Below are 18,501 nucleotides of genomic sequence, written 5' to 3'. Positions count from 1 at the left end.
ACGGACATTGCTAGATCGTCTAAAAATGTCAGGTCTATATCCTGATATAGCTGATATATAAACCGATCGGGCGTATTGACCTATTGAACCTCTAGAGGGCGTAATTCCTATCCCATTTTTTTTTATTTACTGGGTGTGCACTACAGTTGTCAGACCTACAATGCTGTATGGTGTTGTGGTCTGGTGAACGGCGCTTCATAAGTCCACCTAATGAAATTTTGTCGAAAGTTTTTAGGTAGTGGCTAAATTTTCTAATCATTGGAATGTTTTGTTTACTACTTATTTTAGAGATGGAAAAGGAAGCAAGATTGACCTGAACTTTGCCAAGTTAAAGTCAGTCGGAACTGTCAATTAATATCCTTTATGCCCTACGCTACGTCTGTTAAACATAACGACTTAAATTTAAAGATAAAATCCTAATTTTGAAGTCAGGCTCCTTTGGCTTGAAATCAAGGGCGAAATCAAAGAAAAACCTCCACCATAGGGGGTATACTAATTTCGTCATTCCGTTTGTAACACCTCGAAATGTTCATCTAAGACGCCATAAAGTATGTATACTCTTGATTGTCATGACATTGGATGTCTGGATATAGCTGCCATATAAACCGATCATCGATCTTGACTTCTTGAGCCACTAGAGGGCGCAATTCTTATCCAATTTGGCTGGAATTTTGTATGAGGTGTTTTGTTTCCAACAAATGTACTTGGTATGGTTCAAATCTGTCTATAACCTGATACAGCTGCCACATAAACCGATCTTGGGTCTTGACTTCTTGAGCTTCTAGAGGGCGCAATTCTTATCTGATTTGGCTGAAATTTTGCGCGAGGTGTTTCGTTATGACTTCCAACAATTGTCTAAGTATGGTCCAGAACCTGATATAGCTGCCATATAAATCGATCTCCTGATTTGAGCCCTAGACGGGGCAATTATTATCCAATTTGGCTGAAATTTTGCATAAGTTGTTTTGGTATGACTTCCAAGGACTGTGTCAAGTTTGGTCTAAATCAGTCCATAACCAGATATAGCTTCCATATAAACCGATCTCCCGATTAGACTTCTTGAGCTTCTAGAGGGCGCAATTCTTATCCAATTTGGCTGAAATTTTGCACATATTCTTTTGGTATGTCTTCCAACAACTGTGCCAAGTATGGTTTAAATATGACTATAACCTGATACAGCTGCAATATAAATCGATCTTGGGTCTTAACTTCTTGAGCTTCTAGAGGTTGCAATATATCTCGTTTTGGTAAGACTTCCAACAACTGTGCCAAGTATGGTCTAAATCGGTTTATAATCTGATATAGCTGCCACATAATCTCCCAATTTGACTTTCTGGGCCCTTGAGGGCGCTATTATTACCCCATTTTGCCTGAAATTTTGGAGGTAATATTTTTGTACCACTTGTACGGCATGACAAGTACGGTTCATATCGGTCAAAAACTTGATATAACCCATATATATTTGAAAAAGTAATTCAAAGAACTTGACAAATGCGATCCATGGTCGATGGTTTATAAGATTCGGCCCGTCCAATTATCACGCTTTTATTTATTTTTAGTTATATTGTTTTGTGGGTTAGACTTATGTTCTGACTTCCAACTTTATATTCATATATGGTCCACATAAATGCCTATATCCAATCTTTTGTGTAGGGTATATAAAATTTGACTCGGCTTAACCTTAAGCCTACATACATACGTTTTCGTATTTAACACAATTAATTTTTTTTAATATTTCCAGCCACTTTTATTTATGAACTATTATGACACTCACTGTAATTATATATGAAAATACATGCAGCCTTTTATTATTGTGTCTTGTAGTTAAGTTTTGCCAAATCACCGCTAACGAAGCGAGAATTCTTTGTGAACAGCGCAATAGCATTTCATGAATTTGCATAAATTTTTAAACGATAGTGTAACAGCAACAACAACGACAGCCCAAGAATATTAAAAAAAAAAAAACATTTAACTTTTCACATTAAGTGTGTCCCCAGGCAATGCAGAACAAATAACGATGGGTGGAAAAAATTGAATGAAACAAAAAATAAAGGAATTGCTGCACATCTTTCGCAAAAGACCAACATCAACAATATTTTGTGTAAACACAAATCTTTTCTAAACATATCGCGCCAAAATCAAAGAAAACAAACAAAAAAAAACAACGATGTATGTCGCGCAAACCAAGACGCCCCATCAACAATAATCTATGAAATAAAATTAGTGAAAGAAGACAAAACGAAAATATATTTAAAAACCAACCATCCCCCACCTGATCCAAATATAAACCAAGAATACCCAGCAAACCTTGGATGTTTGTTTATTTTTTTTTCGTGATTTTTTTTCTTGTTGTTTAAATTTCTTTCTTGCTTGTGCTACTTACACAGCTTGCCCACAAAAGTTTACAACAAATAAACGAAAAAATTAATTTTTGCGCGTGTTTTTTTTTTGCCTAAACATTATTTGCTGCCCGACGTCAAAGCAAGCGACAACATGTTTTAAAGAGAATTTTTAAAGAAAAAAAAAAATAGCAGCCGATGCCATGAAATGTAGTTTAGTGTCTGACCATCAGTGGCGGTCTATATGGCCCACAAGCCATAACGAATTCACTTGACCAACCGACCGATCAACCGGTCTTTTGTTATTTTTTATTTTTTTATTGTTGTTGTTAAAAACATTTATTATTATTTTCTGCAAAAATTAAAAAAAATCAGCTAAACCCAACGAAAACACACACAAACACACATTATCTGTATATAATAAAGGAAAAAAAAAATAAATTTATATAATATATATACAAAATGCTTATCTGTGATATCCGTTCGTAAATTGTGTATCTGATGTGATTTTTAATTTGATTTGTGATTAGTAATAGAAGAGAAATTGTGTCACTTACAACACCATGAAATTCTTTCTAGGCCTTGCCAATTGGGCATCCGACAGCCGGGACAAATATGATGGCAATCAAACCGAAAAGGTGAGTGTCCAATGATGTTTTCTTTAATACCCATATTATGACTAAGTCAATCATAGAAAATACCGCGAAAACTATTTTTAAACTTTTTTAATAAGAAAATTTTGCATTTTGGCATATTAAATTAAAATAAATAAAACCAAGCAAAAATTGATTAACCATGCCCGAACTATGGATACCCACCATAATGGACATATTTCTAATCCTAAAAAAATCTACTTACTAAATATGGACTTACTTTATATGGACTACAGTTTACCTAAAATGTAAAAACGTGCTGTTTGGCCAGTCCGAAAAAAATAACACATTTTGACCTAATTTATATCGGGATTAGTTTGAAGAAATGAAATCGGGTAATGAATGGCACTTTTAGGGTCTCGAGAAAATATGGGGCGTTTGATTTTTATGGGGGCGATTCATTGGTGATAAGAGGACATTAGTTACTCCACGTACCAAATTTCACCTAAATGGGATACAAATTGAGGCGTTTAGAAAATCAGGAAATCATATCAAATGGGTTGCCAAGTGAACTATTTATGACCGGGGGCGACACGCTAATCAGCTCGTCAGCGCGATCGGGCTAGAAGATAATTGGAAAGCTCATATTCACACGGCACACAGTGGGGTAGATCGAAAACAACTAGTAAATGATAGAGATAACTCTTTGAAATTTTATTTACTTTGAAATGGTTTGGACTGAGGTGTTATCAAGATCATGTGCAAGGCCCTCAAACGGACTTTTTGTGGGGACTTTTGGGCACTATTCAACAAAACAAGAATTATGGAAATCGCAAATGAAGATTTTACATCTCGAACAATTTTTCGGAATACCGAGGTAACCAACTTTGGATCCCTGCCACCTTGGGCTTTGAAATTTTGTATATGACATCGATAACACCTCAAATCTAAACATTTCAAATAAAAAAGAGTTATCTATTTCCGTTCTCAAATGACATATTGTTTACTAGTTGTTTTCGATTCTATCCCACTGTGCGGTGCTTAATAATGGTTAAAAACTTTCCATCTCTTCGTGGACTGCGAAACCATTTTCGTCAGCCATCAAGGGTATTTTAGGCCATGTCTGAGTTTGGTATCTCTGCAAAATGTATACGACATTTTAACTTTAGTTAAAATACGAAGGATTCTCTTTGAACCGTTCAATATCAAATAAGGTTTCAGACAAGGAGACAGCTTATCGTGTGATTTCTATAATATCCTTCTGGAAAAGATTATAGAAGATGTTTGTATGAACAGGCATGGCACACTACACGGATAGGTCGGTCATCGGAAGTAGAAACTGCTGCCTTTGCAAAGATTTAAGAAGACTTTATTACCCTATACACCTGCAAGAGAGCCATTGGCAAAAGTTGGGAGTTTAGACCGCGTGTCATGCATTGGGTATATACTGCATGGTAGCCGGTCGTACGTACCGGATTGACCCGATGGAATCCTTCATCGGCAAGGGCGGCCGCCTCGGTGTACAACACACTGCTACAACAACAACTGCAGTTGACAGACCTATATTGTCTAGTGGACGGCGCTTCAAAAGTCCACCTAACGTTCAATACACAACCGGATCCATAGGATGGCTTGTTTGTGCATCACAGCCGCACTGAGGACGACACCATCTGATGAACTGAATTTAATGCTACATCTAATGCCTCTGGACATTGTGGTTAGACAAATTGCTGCGACCACATGTGGCGGCTACAGACACTGTGTTATCCTTGATACAATGTCCAATGTTCCATGCAGTGTGGATTACACCCTACCTGAGCCGCTTTTTGATAAATAGTATTGTGCCACTATTCCTGATAGAACCGATTGGGACTACGATATCCCTGGTAATGTAAGCAGCATAAACTTCTATGCGGATGGTTCCATACTAGACGACCAGGTGGTTTTGGGTGTACTCTAAAGATCTATAATTGGTCATATCGAAAAGGTTACAGGCCACTGCAGTGTGTATAAAGCGGAGATCCTTGCAATTTAGGAAGTGGTGGTATGGCTAAGATATAATGGCATAACGACGATTGGCATAAATGTCTTCCCAGACAGCCAGGTAGCCATTAAATTCCTGAAGAACGTATTTTTGAACACAAAAGCCGCCCTCGACTGTCGCAGATCTCTCACCGAGATGGCTGAACAGTTCAAAATTCACCTGTTCTGGGTGCCAGGTCACAGAGATATCCCAGGGAATTATAAAACGGACGAGTTTGCGAGACTAGGAACTACCTTACACATTCCAGGGAAACTGAAATGTGTGGGTATGTCTCTAGCGACATGTAAGCTAAGTTTTCAGGACCAGGTCCGAAGGACAACGAATGATAGATGGTCACAAAGAGCGGGCTGCGAGCATTCCAAAACTCTGTGGCCTAATCTAAACTTGAAGACATGCTGACAGACTGAAGGTTGCCAGTAAAGACTTTTGCAGAAGCCGTGAGGACATCGAAGAAGAAGAAGAGACTATAGAACACCTTCTGTGTGTGTGTGTGTGTCCCTGGCAGTCAGAAGGAGTCTTTGAGAACCTGTTTGATTTAGCAGATGTGAACATTCGCAAATTGTTCTACTTTTTAAAGCGATCTGGAGTCAACGGTAGGAACTAGAAGGCATCTCCTTCTTCTGTTCCTGTGGTATCACAATGGACGAAAACGTCTAAATGAGTCAGATTGCGGACTGACCTAACCTAACCTTATTATAGTGGGTCTAGCAGTGAATGGAGATAAAGTGGATGTTACCAACGAAATGAGAAAGTTGGAAACTTTTACTTTGAGAAATACAGCAATTTTATCTACCACGGCACCGCCATATACAAAATGGTGCTACCAGTTTTGAAATAAATAGAAGCATAACATTGCTTCATGGAGGCTATCGTAGCGCAGAGGTTAGCAAGTCCGCCTACGACGCTGAACGTCTGATTTTGAAATCCGGCGAGAACATCATACAAAATTTTGTTCAGCGGTGGTTATTCCCTCCCAATGCTGGCGACATTAGTGAGGTATTATGCCATGTAAAAACTTCTCCCCGAGAGGTGTAGCACTGCGGCACGCCGTTCGAACTCGGCTATAAAAAGAACGCGCCTTATCATTGAACTTAAACTTGAATTGGACAGCACTCATTTATATATGACAAGTTTGCCCCTGTTCCTTAATGGAATGTTCATGGGAAAATTTGCAATATTGCCTTATAGATGCTACTTTGGATAAGTAGTCAGTTAAGGAAGAAAGCCACCACTCGATAGAGTTCGTGACCGTGAGACAAATATAATAAGGGCAAGTAGTGGCTCTAGTACGGGGCAGTAAACTGGCTTCAGTGGCTAAGGAATATTAAAAAGTCAAGGACATGATTCCAGCAATTCGTGGCCTTTGAGATATACGCAGATGAGCGTATTGGGAAAGGTTAGGCAGTAGGAGCTCTTTGGAGCACTGTGTCTAATATACCCCAGTACAATAACTGCTATTTGAGTCTGGATTGAAGAGCTGCAACTGCTCTTCGATTCCAGTCAATAATTTTCATTGGCTTTGGATGGACACCATAAGCCATAAAATATCCTGACTGAGTAGAGATTTGAACCCGTCGATGTTTTAAATGATTTTTTAAGAGCTATATAATTCAGAAAAATGCATGAATCGATAGTACGGCCCATATAACTTAATGTTTGAAGATTATTTCAAGCAAATGTTGACCGTGACTGTGCCACAAATTGTCCATCCGCTTAGTCCAATTTTGGTATATTCTTTTCAATATTTCGGCGGTTTCTCACGAATGTGGCACTTATTGAATCCATATGTCATGCAAGTCAAGCTCCTGCATTTGGGGCAAAAAAAAATATCATCTCACCATTCACAGTTACGTTACGATTCGCATCATCTTTGAAGAAGTACGGTCCAATGATGCCATCGCAGTCCATAAACCGCATCAAACTGTGGCTTTTTCTGGATGCATTGCTAGCTCTTGCAATGCTTCTGGCTGATCTTCACTCCAAAATCGACAATTCTGGTTATTTACGTACCCATTGAGCCAAAAATGAAATTCGTCGTAAAATGGAAGAAGCGCGTGAAGAACTTTTTTAACAGAGCACGCATTTTGATAATAAAATTAAATAATTTGCGAGCGTAGTTTGTTTGTAAGACGATTCATGGTTAAATTATAGACCAAACTGAAGATATTTGACAGTGAAACAAAACACGAAACTTTCGTGAGTTGTTTAAACCAGTGTTGCCAAAAAGACAATAGCTAAAAAATCACCCTTTATAACCCATGATTTTTTCATAGAAGAAGATAAATTTTTACCATATTGGCGACACTTTACATAGTAAATAGGACTATTCTAAGAAAAAATATGCAAAAAAAAAACTTTATCGAGCGGTTAATTCTTAGTCCTCAAAGGGCACCTGTAGAACAGTGCTTAAGAAAAATCAATTAAAGGCTATATTGTCCCTTATATTATAAATGGAAAGTGATTTGAAAGACCAATACGTCCCACATTTCGACAAATTTATGGCAGACGGTTCTATGTACCGGATTAACCCGATGAAGTCATTCATCAGCCAAGGGCTGCCGCCTCAGTGTACAACACGCTGCTACGACAACAACAACAAATCTATAATAATATTAAAAATTTATTGGATCAATTAATTTTGTAATTGACACTGATTTTTATTTTTTTTTTGTATATCGGGCCGTATATGAATATAAACTGCCATTACAAACGATCTGTCAATTAAAGGTCCTGAGGCCCGATTTTGATAAAAAATGGACCTTGAAGGACCAAGTACGAAATTAATTGATCCAATTAATTTTTAATATTATTAAAGATTTGTTGGCGGCAGCCATTGGCCGCTGAAGGACTTCATCGAGTTAATCCGATACGTAGAGTTGTAGGAGATATGTTTAATATGCATGCCTAATATGCTCTATATCGGACCATAGTTGAATATATCTGCTATATTGGCTCATGCAGATAGATCATCCGAATTAAAGATTTGAAACTGTAAAAGACGCAGTCATTGCCCGATTTCGCACGTCACGGGATAACTACGAGCACCACACAGGTTGGTACTTTCAGCTCCGACCTTTTTGATCGTCATCGTTATCATGAGAAGCTCCATAGGTTGCGGATGGTGGAATTCTCCATACGGAGTAGTTGCAACTGCAATCGCGGACAATCAACGTTATCGAGGATTAGTGAGAGGCCGGGCAGCACCGGCTCTTGCGTAAATCTAAGTGCCTATGATACCCAATATAACAAGACGCCTTTAAATCACCAAATACCATAACGTTTCTGCGACGATCGGTCTTAAGTAAAACATAAGATTTGCCACTCTGTGCGGCATGGATTCTGCTAGTTCCAGTTTGAAGAAATCGTGTAATGATTAACTTTTCTCTGTACCCTAAGAAGTCAAATTGCTATCTATTTTACTTACATTTACATTTGACCCATTAGCCGAACGTAGAATAGCGTTCCAAGCGTCTCGATCTTCTGCGCTCTAATACCAAGTATCGAAGTATCTCCCATCACTTGATCTTTCCATCGGGCTTTTGGTCGTCCCGGTTTGCTTGAATCACCGTGATTGCCCTCAAAAGACTTCTTTTTCATCCATTCTGACAACATGACCTAGCCAACGCAATCTTTATATTTTGATACGTGTAACTATGCTATCGTCGTCATACAGCTCGTGATTCATACGACACCTTTATTTTCCATTAATGCAAGCTCGTCCATATATTTTACGAAGAATCTTTCTCTCAAATGCTTCAAGCACTGCGTCGTCTGCTTTCACAAGTACCCATGCCTCGGGACCATATAACAACATGGGTAGTATCAGTGTCTTGTATTGTGTAATCTTCGTCTGCCGATATCCAAAATAGCATCTGTTTGCCAGTAATATTCTTCACTTTATTTCAAAACTGGTGTCATTCGTTTTGGTTACGGCGGTGCCGAGGTATATAAAGTTGCTGACTATCTCTAAGTTGTGGTTCCCAAATTTCTAGATTTTCTGTATCTGTTCGGTTGTACAAGGCGTTTTGGGAGCTGATACCATCCATTTCCTCTAATCTCCATTTACTGCCAGACCCATTTTCACTGATTCTCTTTCGATTCTTTCAAAGACTGCAGTTACTACGAGTACTTCCGGTGACCTATGATATCGATGCCGTCGGTATAGGCTAGTACCACGTGTACTCTTATGAGTAGTCTGCCATATCTATTCAAATCTGCATCACGTATAAACTGTCTCTTTGTCTGAAACCTCGTTTGGTATTGAATGGTTCCGAGAGATTATTTCCTATTCTTAGTGATTAACTCTTCTCGGTGCCCTAAGAGGTCAAATCGCTAACTACATTAATCGCTATACTCCATCTACTAAATTTTAACTATTGAGAAGAATTATAAAATTGAGACGTCTCAGGATTCAAAGATTCAAATCGCGGGATCGAATTATTTAGCCAAATTGGAAAAAAAATGAGTTTTCTAGTGATTCGAAGTACAAAATTTACCTCCAATCTGCCAAGAAGTCAAAGCCGAGGATCGGTGTGTATGGGAGCTATATCTGTTTAAGGACCGTTCCCGGCGGGATTGGGGGTGTGTGTGTGGAAAGGCTTAAATATACTTCACATACCAAATTTCGGTTAAAGCGGACAAAAATCCATGGACTCAAGAGGTCAAATATAGGGTTCGGTTTATATGAGGGAAGGTGTGAATGTTGGAGGATATACGCGTACTAAACATATGAAATTTGAGCCAAATCGCGCAAACATTGACGCTTTCGCGAGCTCACAAAGTCAAATTGAAAGACCAATTAATGGGTATTATTATTCCTTTGACCATTGTCGTAATTTCGACTGACGTGCCAATGAATGGACAGACCTTGATCGACATAGAATGTTTATTATAATGGTCAAGATTATAATGGGTGATTTTTTAGCTATTATCTTTTAGGAAACACTGGTTTAAACAGTTCATGCATGTTTCGTAATTTATTTCACATCCTCAGTTTGGTCTATAACTTAACCATGAGTCGTCTTACAAACGAACAACGCTTGCAAATTATTGAATTTTATTATCAAAATGAGTGCTCTCTTAGAAAAGTTAATATTGGGTATTACGTACCCATTAAGCAGAATTGTCGATTTTGGAGTGAAGATCAGCCAGAAGCATTGCAAGAGCTATCAATGCATCCAGAAAAAGTCACAGTTTGGTGCGGTTTATGGGCTGGTGACATCATTGGATCGTACTTCTTCAAATATGATGTGAATCGTAGTATAACTGTGAATGGTGAGCGCTACCGTGAGATGATATCCAACTTTTTTTTGTGCCCAAAATGCATGAGCTTGACTTCCATGACATGTGCCACATACCACAAAGCACGCGTAACAATGGACTTATTGAGAGGCGAGTCCGGCGAGCATTTTATTTCGCGTTCGGGAACGGTCAATTGACCGCCTAGATCGTGCGATATATTGCTTTAGACTATTTTTTGTGGGGCTATGTTAAAGCTCATGTCTATAAAGACAAGCCTGCTACAATTGACGCATTTGAAGACAACTTGAAGCATTTATGCGTGATATACCGTCCGAAATATTGGAAAGAGTATATCAAAATTGGACGAAGCGGATGGACCATTTGAATCGCAGTAACGGTCAACATTTGCATGAAATAATCTTCAAACATTAAATTATATAGACAGCACTATCGATTCAAATAAAGATTTCATGAATTTTTCTGAATTTTATGTGATTTTTTTTGAAAAATTTCCTATAGCTAAAAAATCACCTTTTATATGCTTATATGGTCTCAGATCAAAATTTCCAGATGTTACAAACCGAATGGCTAGCTTAGCATTCCTCCATCCTATGGTGGGGGGTATAAAATTCATCAACCTATGGGGTTTCAAAGCGATTTCCTTTTGCCATTTCTGTTTGCTGTTACATGGCACTAAATGGTTCTTGGATAGAAGAAGTTTTCCTATTCTTTTCCAAATACAAACGTTATATATTCATTTATATTAACTTCCAAATAAAATTCATAGTTTCTATTATCCTTATAATTAAATAGAAATGCTACCATAAATACTTATCTATTATTTTATTATCCAACATTAATTTCTCTTTTTCTTCCTCTCATTTTCATAGACATCATCAGCGGATGCCTCAAAACTCAATCGCAAGGAGTCGTATAAGGCGCAACGCAAAAATTACCGGCGCGAAAAGAAACGTGTTGCATCGGAGTTATTAAATTCTTTGCAGGATCCAGCTGTGATTGTATTAGCGGATTGGCTTAAGGTAAGATGTGCCAAATGAAAATCTAAATGATAAATTTATTGCGCCCTCGTTTTGGAAAGGCGCGTTTTTGTTCTCGACCTTCTTCCTTTCGTTGTTTGTGCTACGCTTTACTCGTGGGGCAAATCAAAGAAGCACACATCCTGGGGTCGTAGTGGGAGTACAGTTGGGGGGACAGTTGGTCCTAGCATGAAACAGCATCGTCAGAAGTTACACACCTTGATAAGATGAAGGAGAAGTGTGGAAACGGTATGAAGGGGAGTTTTGTGTGCAGGCAGACACCATGTGGGTTATCTCATTATTAACAATGATACACAGATATTTCCTGTCATTGTTATTCATCACTTTCTTTTTTTTTAAGTATCCGTTTTGATGGAACATCATAAACATAAATACGAGACTGCAAACAAAAGGCAAGACATTTGATGGGATGAGTGGGAAAACTCCCCAGGAATCCAATTGAGATTTTTCTTTTTTTTTTTACTTATATTCAAGTAATAAAAAATTGTTTTTGACAAAAATACTTGAGGGGGCAGAATCATTTATTGAGAAGGATTATAAACTCATTTTGAGGTTTTACTAAGACATGCAAGTTTTTTTAAGATACTTTTTTTTATTAATTTTAAGACAGTGATTATAGGAAAACAAGTAAAAACGTGCTAAGTTAGGCCGGGTCGAATTTTATTTACCCACCAAATTTTTTATCGATTTATTTTAATAGGTAGATAGGCAATAATTGGATAAGAATTGCTTTCGGTAGTTGCCCAAGAAGTCAAATCGAGAAATAGGTCATATGGGAGTTATGTAAGGTTATTAACCCATTCTGACTATGGGGGGCACTAACGTTGGAGGTCATAGTAGAAATCATTGTGCAAAATTTTATCCAAATCGTGTAAGAACTGCGCACCCTAGGGGCTCAAGAAGTACATTTAAGAGATCGGTCTACATGGAAGCTAAACCAGGTTAATAACCGATTCAAATCATACTTGATACGACTGTTGGAAATCATAGTAAAAATCATTGTGTGAAATTTCAGCCAATTCGACAAGAATTGCGCCTTCTACGGGTTAAAGAAGTAATGTCAATGGGTCAGTTTATATGAGGGATATACCCAAATCTGAACCGTTATAGCCTATTTGCAATCCGCAACGACCTACTTCAATAAGAAGTATTTGTGCGAAATTTCAAGTGTCTTGCTTCACCCATTTGACCGTTATCGTGATTTTCACAGACAGACGGCCGGACATGGCTAGATCGACTCAAATCGTCGATATGGTCAAAAATATATATAATATAGGGTACAAAACGGAATGACTAAATTAGTGTATCCACATCCTATGGTAGCTTACTTATTACTCAAATTTGTTATGTCAGAACATTTGTCCCATTAGCCGAATATAGAATAGCATTCGACCTTCGCGCTTCTTCTGCAATCTTCGACTCCAAGTTTCAAGGTGTCCTCCACCACTTGATCTTTCCATCAAGCTCTTGGTCGTTCCGGATTGCTCGTACCAACGTGATCGCCTTCAAAAGAACTCTTTGCTTGGACTTCTTCATCCATTCTGACAACATGACCTAGTCAACGCAACCGTTGTATTTTGAAGCGTTTAACTATGCTATTGTCGTCATATAGATCATAAAGCTCGTGGTTCATACGACGCCTATAATCTCCATTAACGCAAACTGGTCCAAATATTTTACTTAGGACTCTTCTCTCAAACACTCCAAGTGCTGCCTCATCTGCTTTCTTAAGTACCCAAGCTTCGGAGCCGTACAACATCATGGGTAGTATCACTGCCTTGTGGGTGTAATCTTCATCTGTCGAGAGGTGGCTTTGCTCCTCAGCTGCTTGCTCTATCCAAAGTAGCATTTATTAGCCAGTATTATGCTTAGTTTTATTTCAAAACTGGTGTCATTTGTCTTCCAGTTTTACATTTTCTTTATCTGATCGGATTTACAGGGCTTGTGAAGTTAATATCACCCACTTTGTCTTATCTCCATTTGCTGTCAAACCCATTTTCGTTGATTCCCTTTCGATACTTTCAAAGGCTGCTATTGCTTTTTCCTGTGACCGAACCATAATATCGATGTCTTCGGCATAGGCGAGTAACAAATGTTCTCTTGTTGGTAGTGTGCAATGCCTATTCACACCTGCATCACGTGTTATCTTCTCCAGCAGGATATTAAAGAGTTCACACGATAGGCTGTTTCCCTGCCTGAAATCTCGTTTGGTATGGAACGATTCGGAAAGGTTCTTTCCTATTTTAACTGAGAAGCGTATATCAGCAAGCGTCATCCTGCAAAATCGTATCGGGTTTGCAGGAATACCAAACTCAGACATGGCTTGAAATACCTTTGAATGTATAGAGCCGTCGAAGGCAGCCGCCAGAAGTCAAAGAAAATATGGTAGGTGTTTGTCCTTCTCGGGTCGTCTCCAGTTTTTGGCGCAGTGTAAATATCTGGTCTATGGTGGATTAACCAGGTCTAAAGCCGCATTAAAAGGGCCCAATTATTTCGTTGACTTTAGACTTTAATCTTTCACACAGTACGCTCGATAGTGTCTTGTATGCAATGGGGAGGACACTTATTCCTCTCTAGTTGGCACATTCCATCTTGTTCCCTTTCTTGTGTACGGGACATAGTATGCTGAATTTTCAATTATCGGGTGTGCATTCTTCTAGCCAAGTTGGGCAGACGAACTGATGCATTCGCCTTATCAGCTTGTCGTATCCGGTCTTAAACATTTCAGTCGGCAAACCATCGGCTCCTGCTGCCTTATTGTTTGTCAGCCAGGTTACTCCAACTTGAACCTCGTTTTGACTAGGTAATACACATTCTATACCATTATCAGTGATTGGAACTGGGGCATACTCATGGCCCCTATCATCGGATAACAGCCGCTGAGAAAAGTTTTCCTTCCATGTGCTCAGCACACTACCTGTATCAGTTACCAGATTTCTTTCTTTGTCTCTGGTCTGCTGAGAGGAAGTGCTTTCTAAAAGCTATTGGGTCAGCCAAGTGAAGTATGCCTTGCCATCTGATTTGTTCTTGCCACACTAAGACGTGTACGTTTGCTGCAACAAGGAAATTATTCGAATCGATGTTCGCCCTTCGAACCGATCGTATATCTTACACGCTGCTTGAATACTTTCCATCTATCACAACTCGATATATTTGGTTTCTCGTGTTTTGATCGGGTGACACGCATGGGTCCTTCAATGTTGGAATATGGCGCTGCTAACCAACATGTTCTTTGCCACGGCGAAGTCTATTAGCATCAATCCATTATCGGAAGTTTCTTCGTATAGGCTAAATTATTGACAATTAGGGCAAAGATATTTTCCCTCCACTTTTTTAGCATTAAAATCTCCAGAACGATTTTAATATGAAGGGCGGTCATATTCTCTTTCTAGGATATTCTAGAAAATATCTTTGGTCGTTCTTGTCTTAGGTCGAGGCATGGACGCAAATAAGGCTGATTTCGAAGAATTTGGCTTTAATGGGGATTGTGGCTAGCCTCTCATCTTCCGGAGTAAACCTGCAGACAAGGTGTTTCAGTCGCCGACTATCCACAAATCCATAGCCAAATTCATGCCTCGTTTCATGGCAGCTATAGTATAGGGCGGTGTTTTTGAGGTGCCCTTCCCGAGCCATCGCACTTCCTGTATGGTGGTAATGTCTGCCCTGTATTTCTCCAATATCCGCCAGTGCGTATACTGCACCCTCTTTATAAAGAGTGCGGATACTCAAATCATGGTCCTTTAAACGTTTGATCTTCATGACGTCCGTCTGTCGAAAGCTAGACGCTTGAAATTTTGCACAAATATATCTTATTAGTGTAGGTAGGTTGGGATTGTTAATGGGTAAAATCGGTCTATGTTTTGATATAGCTGCCATATGAACCGACCTTTGGTCTTGACTTCTTGATCCACTAGAGGGTGCAATTCTCATCCGATTTTGCTGAAATTTTGCACGTGGTGTTTTATTGTGACTTTCAACAAATATGCTAAGTATAGTTCAAATCGGTCCATAACCTGATATAGCTGCCATATATACCGATCTTGAATCTTGACTTCTTGAGCCACTTATCCGATTGGGCTGAAATTTTGCATGAATTATTTTGTTATGACTTCCAATAACTGCGCTAAATATGGTTTTAATCGGTTCATAACCTGATATAGCTGCCATATAAACCGATTTTGGATCTTGACAGCTTGAGCCTCTAGAAGAGACGCAATTCTCATCCGATTTAGCTTTTCATCCGATTTCGTTAAAAATTGTGTTATATCTTCCAACTACTGTACTAAGTATGGTTGAAATCGGTACATAACCTAGTACAGCTCTCATATAAACCGATCTGGGATCTTAACTTTTTAAGCCATCTTTTTAGCGTTCTACAGGTAGACTCGGGACACATTTTAGCTCTTTGCCTTTAACCTAAGTCAAAACCACTCAGAACCGTTAAATTGTTTCAATCATTTCCAACTCACCTGTTTTTTCGGGCCATCGGTCTTTATACAGTTTCACACAAATATAGTCCGATCTAGACCAGACCGGGAGGATGTCACGAGGATCTAAATGTTGTCAAAAACTGCTAATAACTGAGGTTTTTATGAGCCATAACCTTTAATCCGGAGATCGACCTTTATGACAGCTATATCCAATATGGTCTGATCTCGATCATACACGTCAAGTATATCGAGACGGCGAATTAAACTCACTGTTCCTAATCAAAATCGGGTGATAAATGCTCCTCTTATTAGTCCAAAACCCTTATTCGGGAGATTGGTCTATCTGGCAGCTATATCGATGTATGACATAATCTGGACCATATTTAACACGAATTTCAAATAATAAAAAACTCATTATTCCAAAATATCAGCGAAATCGGGTAAAAATACGTGGTTTATGGCCTCAAGACCCAAAATCCGGAGATCATTCCATATGGCAGCTTCATCCAAATATGGTCCGATATGGCTCGTTCAATAACCTAACCAACGTGTGGGCAAAAATAGAATCTGTGGAAAATTTCAGCTTAACGCGATTACAACAGACAGACGGACAGACACAGGGACATTGGTTCAATCGTGGCTTCTCAGACAGCCATAAAACCCTGGAGAACGTATTTCTTAACACAAAAACCACCGTCGCATATCTCTCAAAGTGATGGCTGAACAGTTCAAAATTCACCTGTTTTGGGTGCCGGGCCACAGAGATATCCCAGGGAATTGTAAAGTGGATGAGCTTGCGGGACTAGGAACTATCCTACACATTCCAGGGATGTAAGCTTAGTTTTCTGGACCAGACCCGAAGCACAACGGTCACAAAGAGGGGGCTGTCAGCATTCCAAAACTATGTGGCCTAATCTAGACTTGAAGAGGTCTACCGATTTCCTGTCATTGGCTAAAACAGACGTCCCAATCATAGTGTCCGTCATGACAGGTCACTGTCTAATCGAAAAACATGCTGTCAGCATTCCAAAACTATGTGGCCTAATCTATACTTGAAGAGGTCTACCGATTTGCTGTCATTGGCTAAAACAGACATCCCAATCATATTGTCCGTCATGACAGGTCACTGTCTAATCGAAAAACATGCTGACAGACTGAAGGTTGCCAGCAACGACTTTTGCAGAAGCTGTGAGGTCATCGAAGAAGAAGAGACTATAAAACACCTTCTGTGTGTGTATCCCGCACTAGCAGTCAGAAGGAGTTTCACTTTAGGTTCTCATTTCTTTGAGAACCTGTTTGATTTAGCGAATGCGAACATTCGCAAGTTATTGGGTTTTTTAAAGCGATCTGGTTCAACGGTAGGAACTAGAAGGGATCTTCCTTTTTCTGTTCCTGTGGTATCACAATGGACGAAAACGTTAAAGTGAGTCTGATGGCAGACTGCCACTTAACCTAACCAAACCTAATTCTATGGTGGTGTGTATAAAAAGTAAAGACCTTAAATAAGTCAGTTTTGGTTAAGTAAGTAGCCCACCCTTTTATATATTTTCTTGCAAATTCTTCAATAATATTTGCCTTAATATTTTAATATTCTGCTTCAATTGATCAGCGTTGCATGTTGAATGAAATTGAGTGATATCTCATAATTGTCTGATTTGTTTATTCTGACCACAATCCAGTTTATTTATTTATTTACTTTTTTGCAATAACAAAACAAAGGAAAACCAAAATAAAAAAAAACAACATCTTTATAATGGCAAAGTCTATAGTCGAGCGAACAATTCATTAACGCGGTTTGATCAATTTGATTGGCATATTTCAGTTCAAAGCGAACACTATCGGGGCTGACTTGGCCAAGCACATACGGCTGTATACTTGTTCACACCATGAAATGCTAATCAAAGTAAACGTACGAGGTTGGTATGCAAATATTAACTCCTATGATCTTCATCATTTCTAAGAAAATCAAATATCTAGGAGATAGTCTATGGAAAACAAATATTTCGATTCCATCCATTGCTAATCACTTTTATTCCCATTCTAAATGGTGTCAATTTATCCATTCGCTCTCTCCTGCAATTAGCAAATGAGTGATTGTTATTGAATGGCAAAAGGGGTGCTAAGTGATACACAAGCCATTAGCCATTGCTGATAATTGGCAAATGTTTTGCTACCTGCCACAATAGCTGGCAATTGATATTGTTTGGGGAGTTTTATTACTTTGATGCTTTTAAGTTCAAAATAATAAAAAAAACAGTAATAGTTTTTAATTTCCCATAGCATTTTTGAGTTGCTAATTTAAATTGTATATCTAATATATAGACTTTTAATTTATATTTAATTATTATACCAAATGACCATGGGGGGTATGCTAACTTCGTCATTCCATTTCTAATATCTCTCCATAAGACCATGTAACTATGTCCGTCCGTCTCTAGGCTATCTTCGCCAGGAACGAATTCCGTTAAGGTCGTTCTAAAACGGCCGTTGTACCAACAACATTGATGCCGTGCGTTAACTTATAATACAATATCGTCATTTCACATACCGTGGGATAGACGCATCCTTAGGCATACCCCATACTCCAGCATACGTTCGTTATTGCATGAATACCTGGCACTAAACTAGTATAAAGGCATAAAGTTTGGTTGGCCGAATCTTTGGATACCCATCGCCTTAGGTATACATATTAGCCACATGTCGACTAAATCCAGGGAAAATTAACCATTTAAAATCCCGTAGCAGCTATATTGAATTATGATCTGATCTACGCCAAATCTGGCACGAAAGCCCAGG

The 18,501-nt window shown here is 38.7% G+C and overlaps 1 protein-coding gene across 8 annotated transcripts in view; it reads left to right on the top strand.

Annotated features, from left to right (window-relative positions):
- Positions 1-18,501, top strand: part of LOC106095789 (oxysterol-binding protein-related protein 8) — a 115,002-nt gene that overhangs the window by 70,012 nt on the left and 26,489 nt on the right. For all 8 annotated transcript variants that reach the window (XM_013263143.2, XM_013263142.2, XM_013263144.2 and 5 more), the window contains 2 exons: positions 2,919-2,977; positions 11,108-11,257. In XM_013263143.2, coding sequence (XP_013118597.2) covers positions 2,919-2,977; positions 11,108-11,257 — 209 coding nt within the window. The remainder of the gene's footprint in view (positions 1-2,918; positions 2,978-11,107; positions 11,258-18,501) is intronic.

The sequence above is a fragment of the Stomoxys calcitrans genome, chromosome 2 (genome assembly GCF_963082655.1).
Source record: "Stomoxys calcitrans chromosome 2, idStoCalc2.1, whole genome shotgun sequence".
In the NCBI taxonomy this organism is placed as follows: Eukaryota; Metazoa; Arthropoda; class Insecta; order Diptera; family Muscidae; genus Stomoxys; species Stomoxys calcitrans.
Note: the sequence above shows the minus strand (reverse complement) of the source record. Positions and strands in the feature narration are given on the sequence as shown.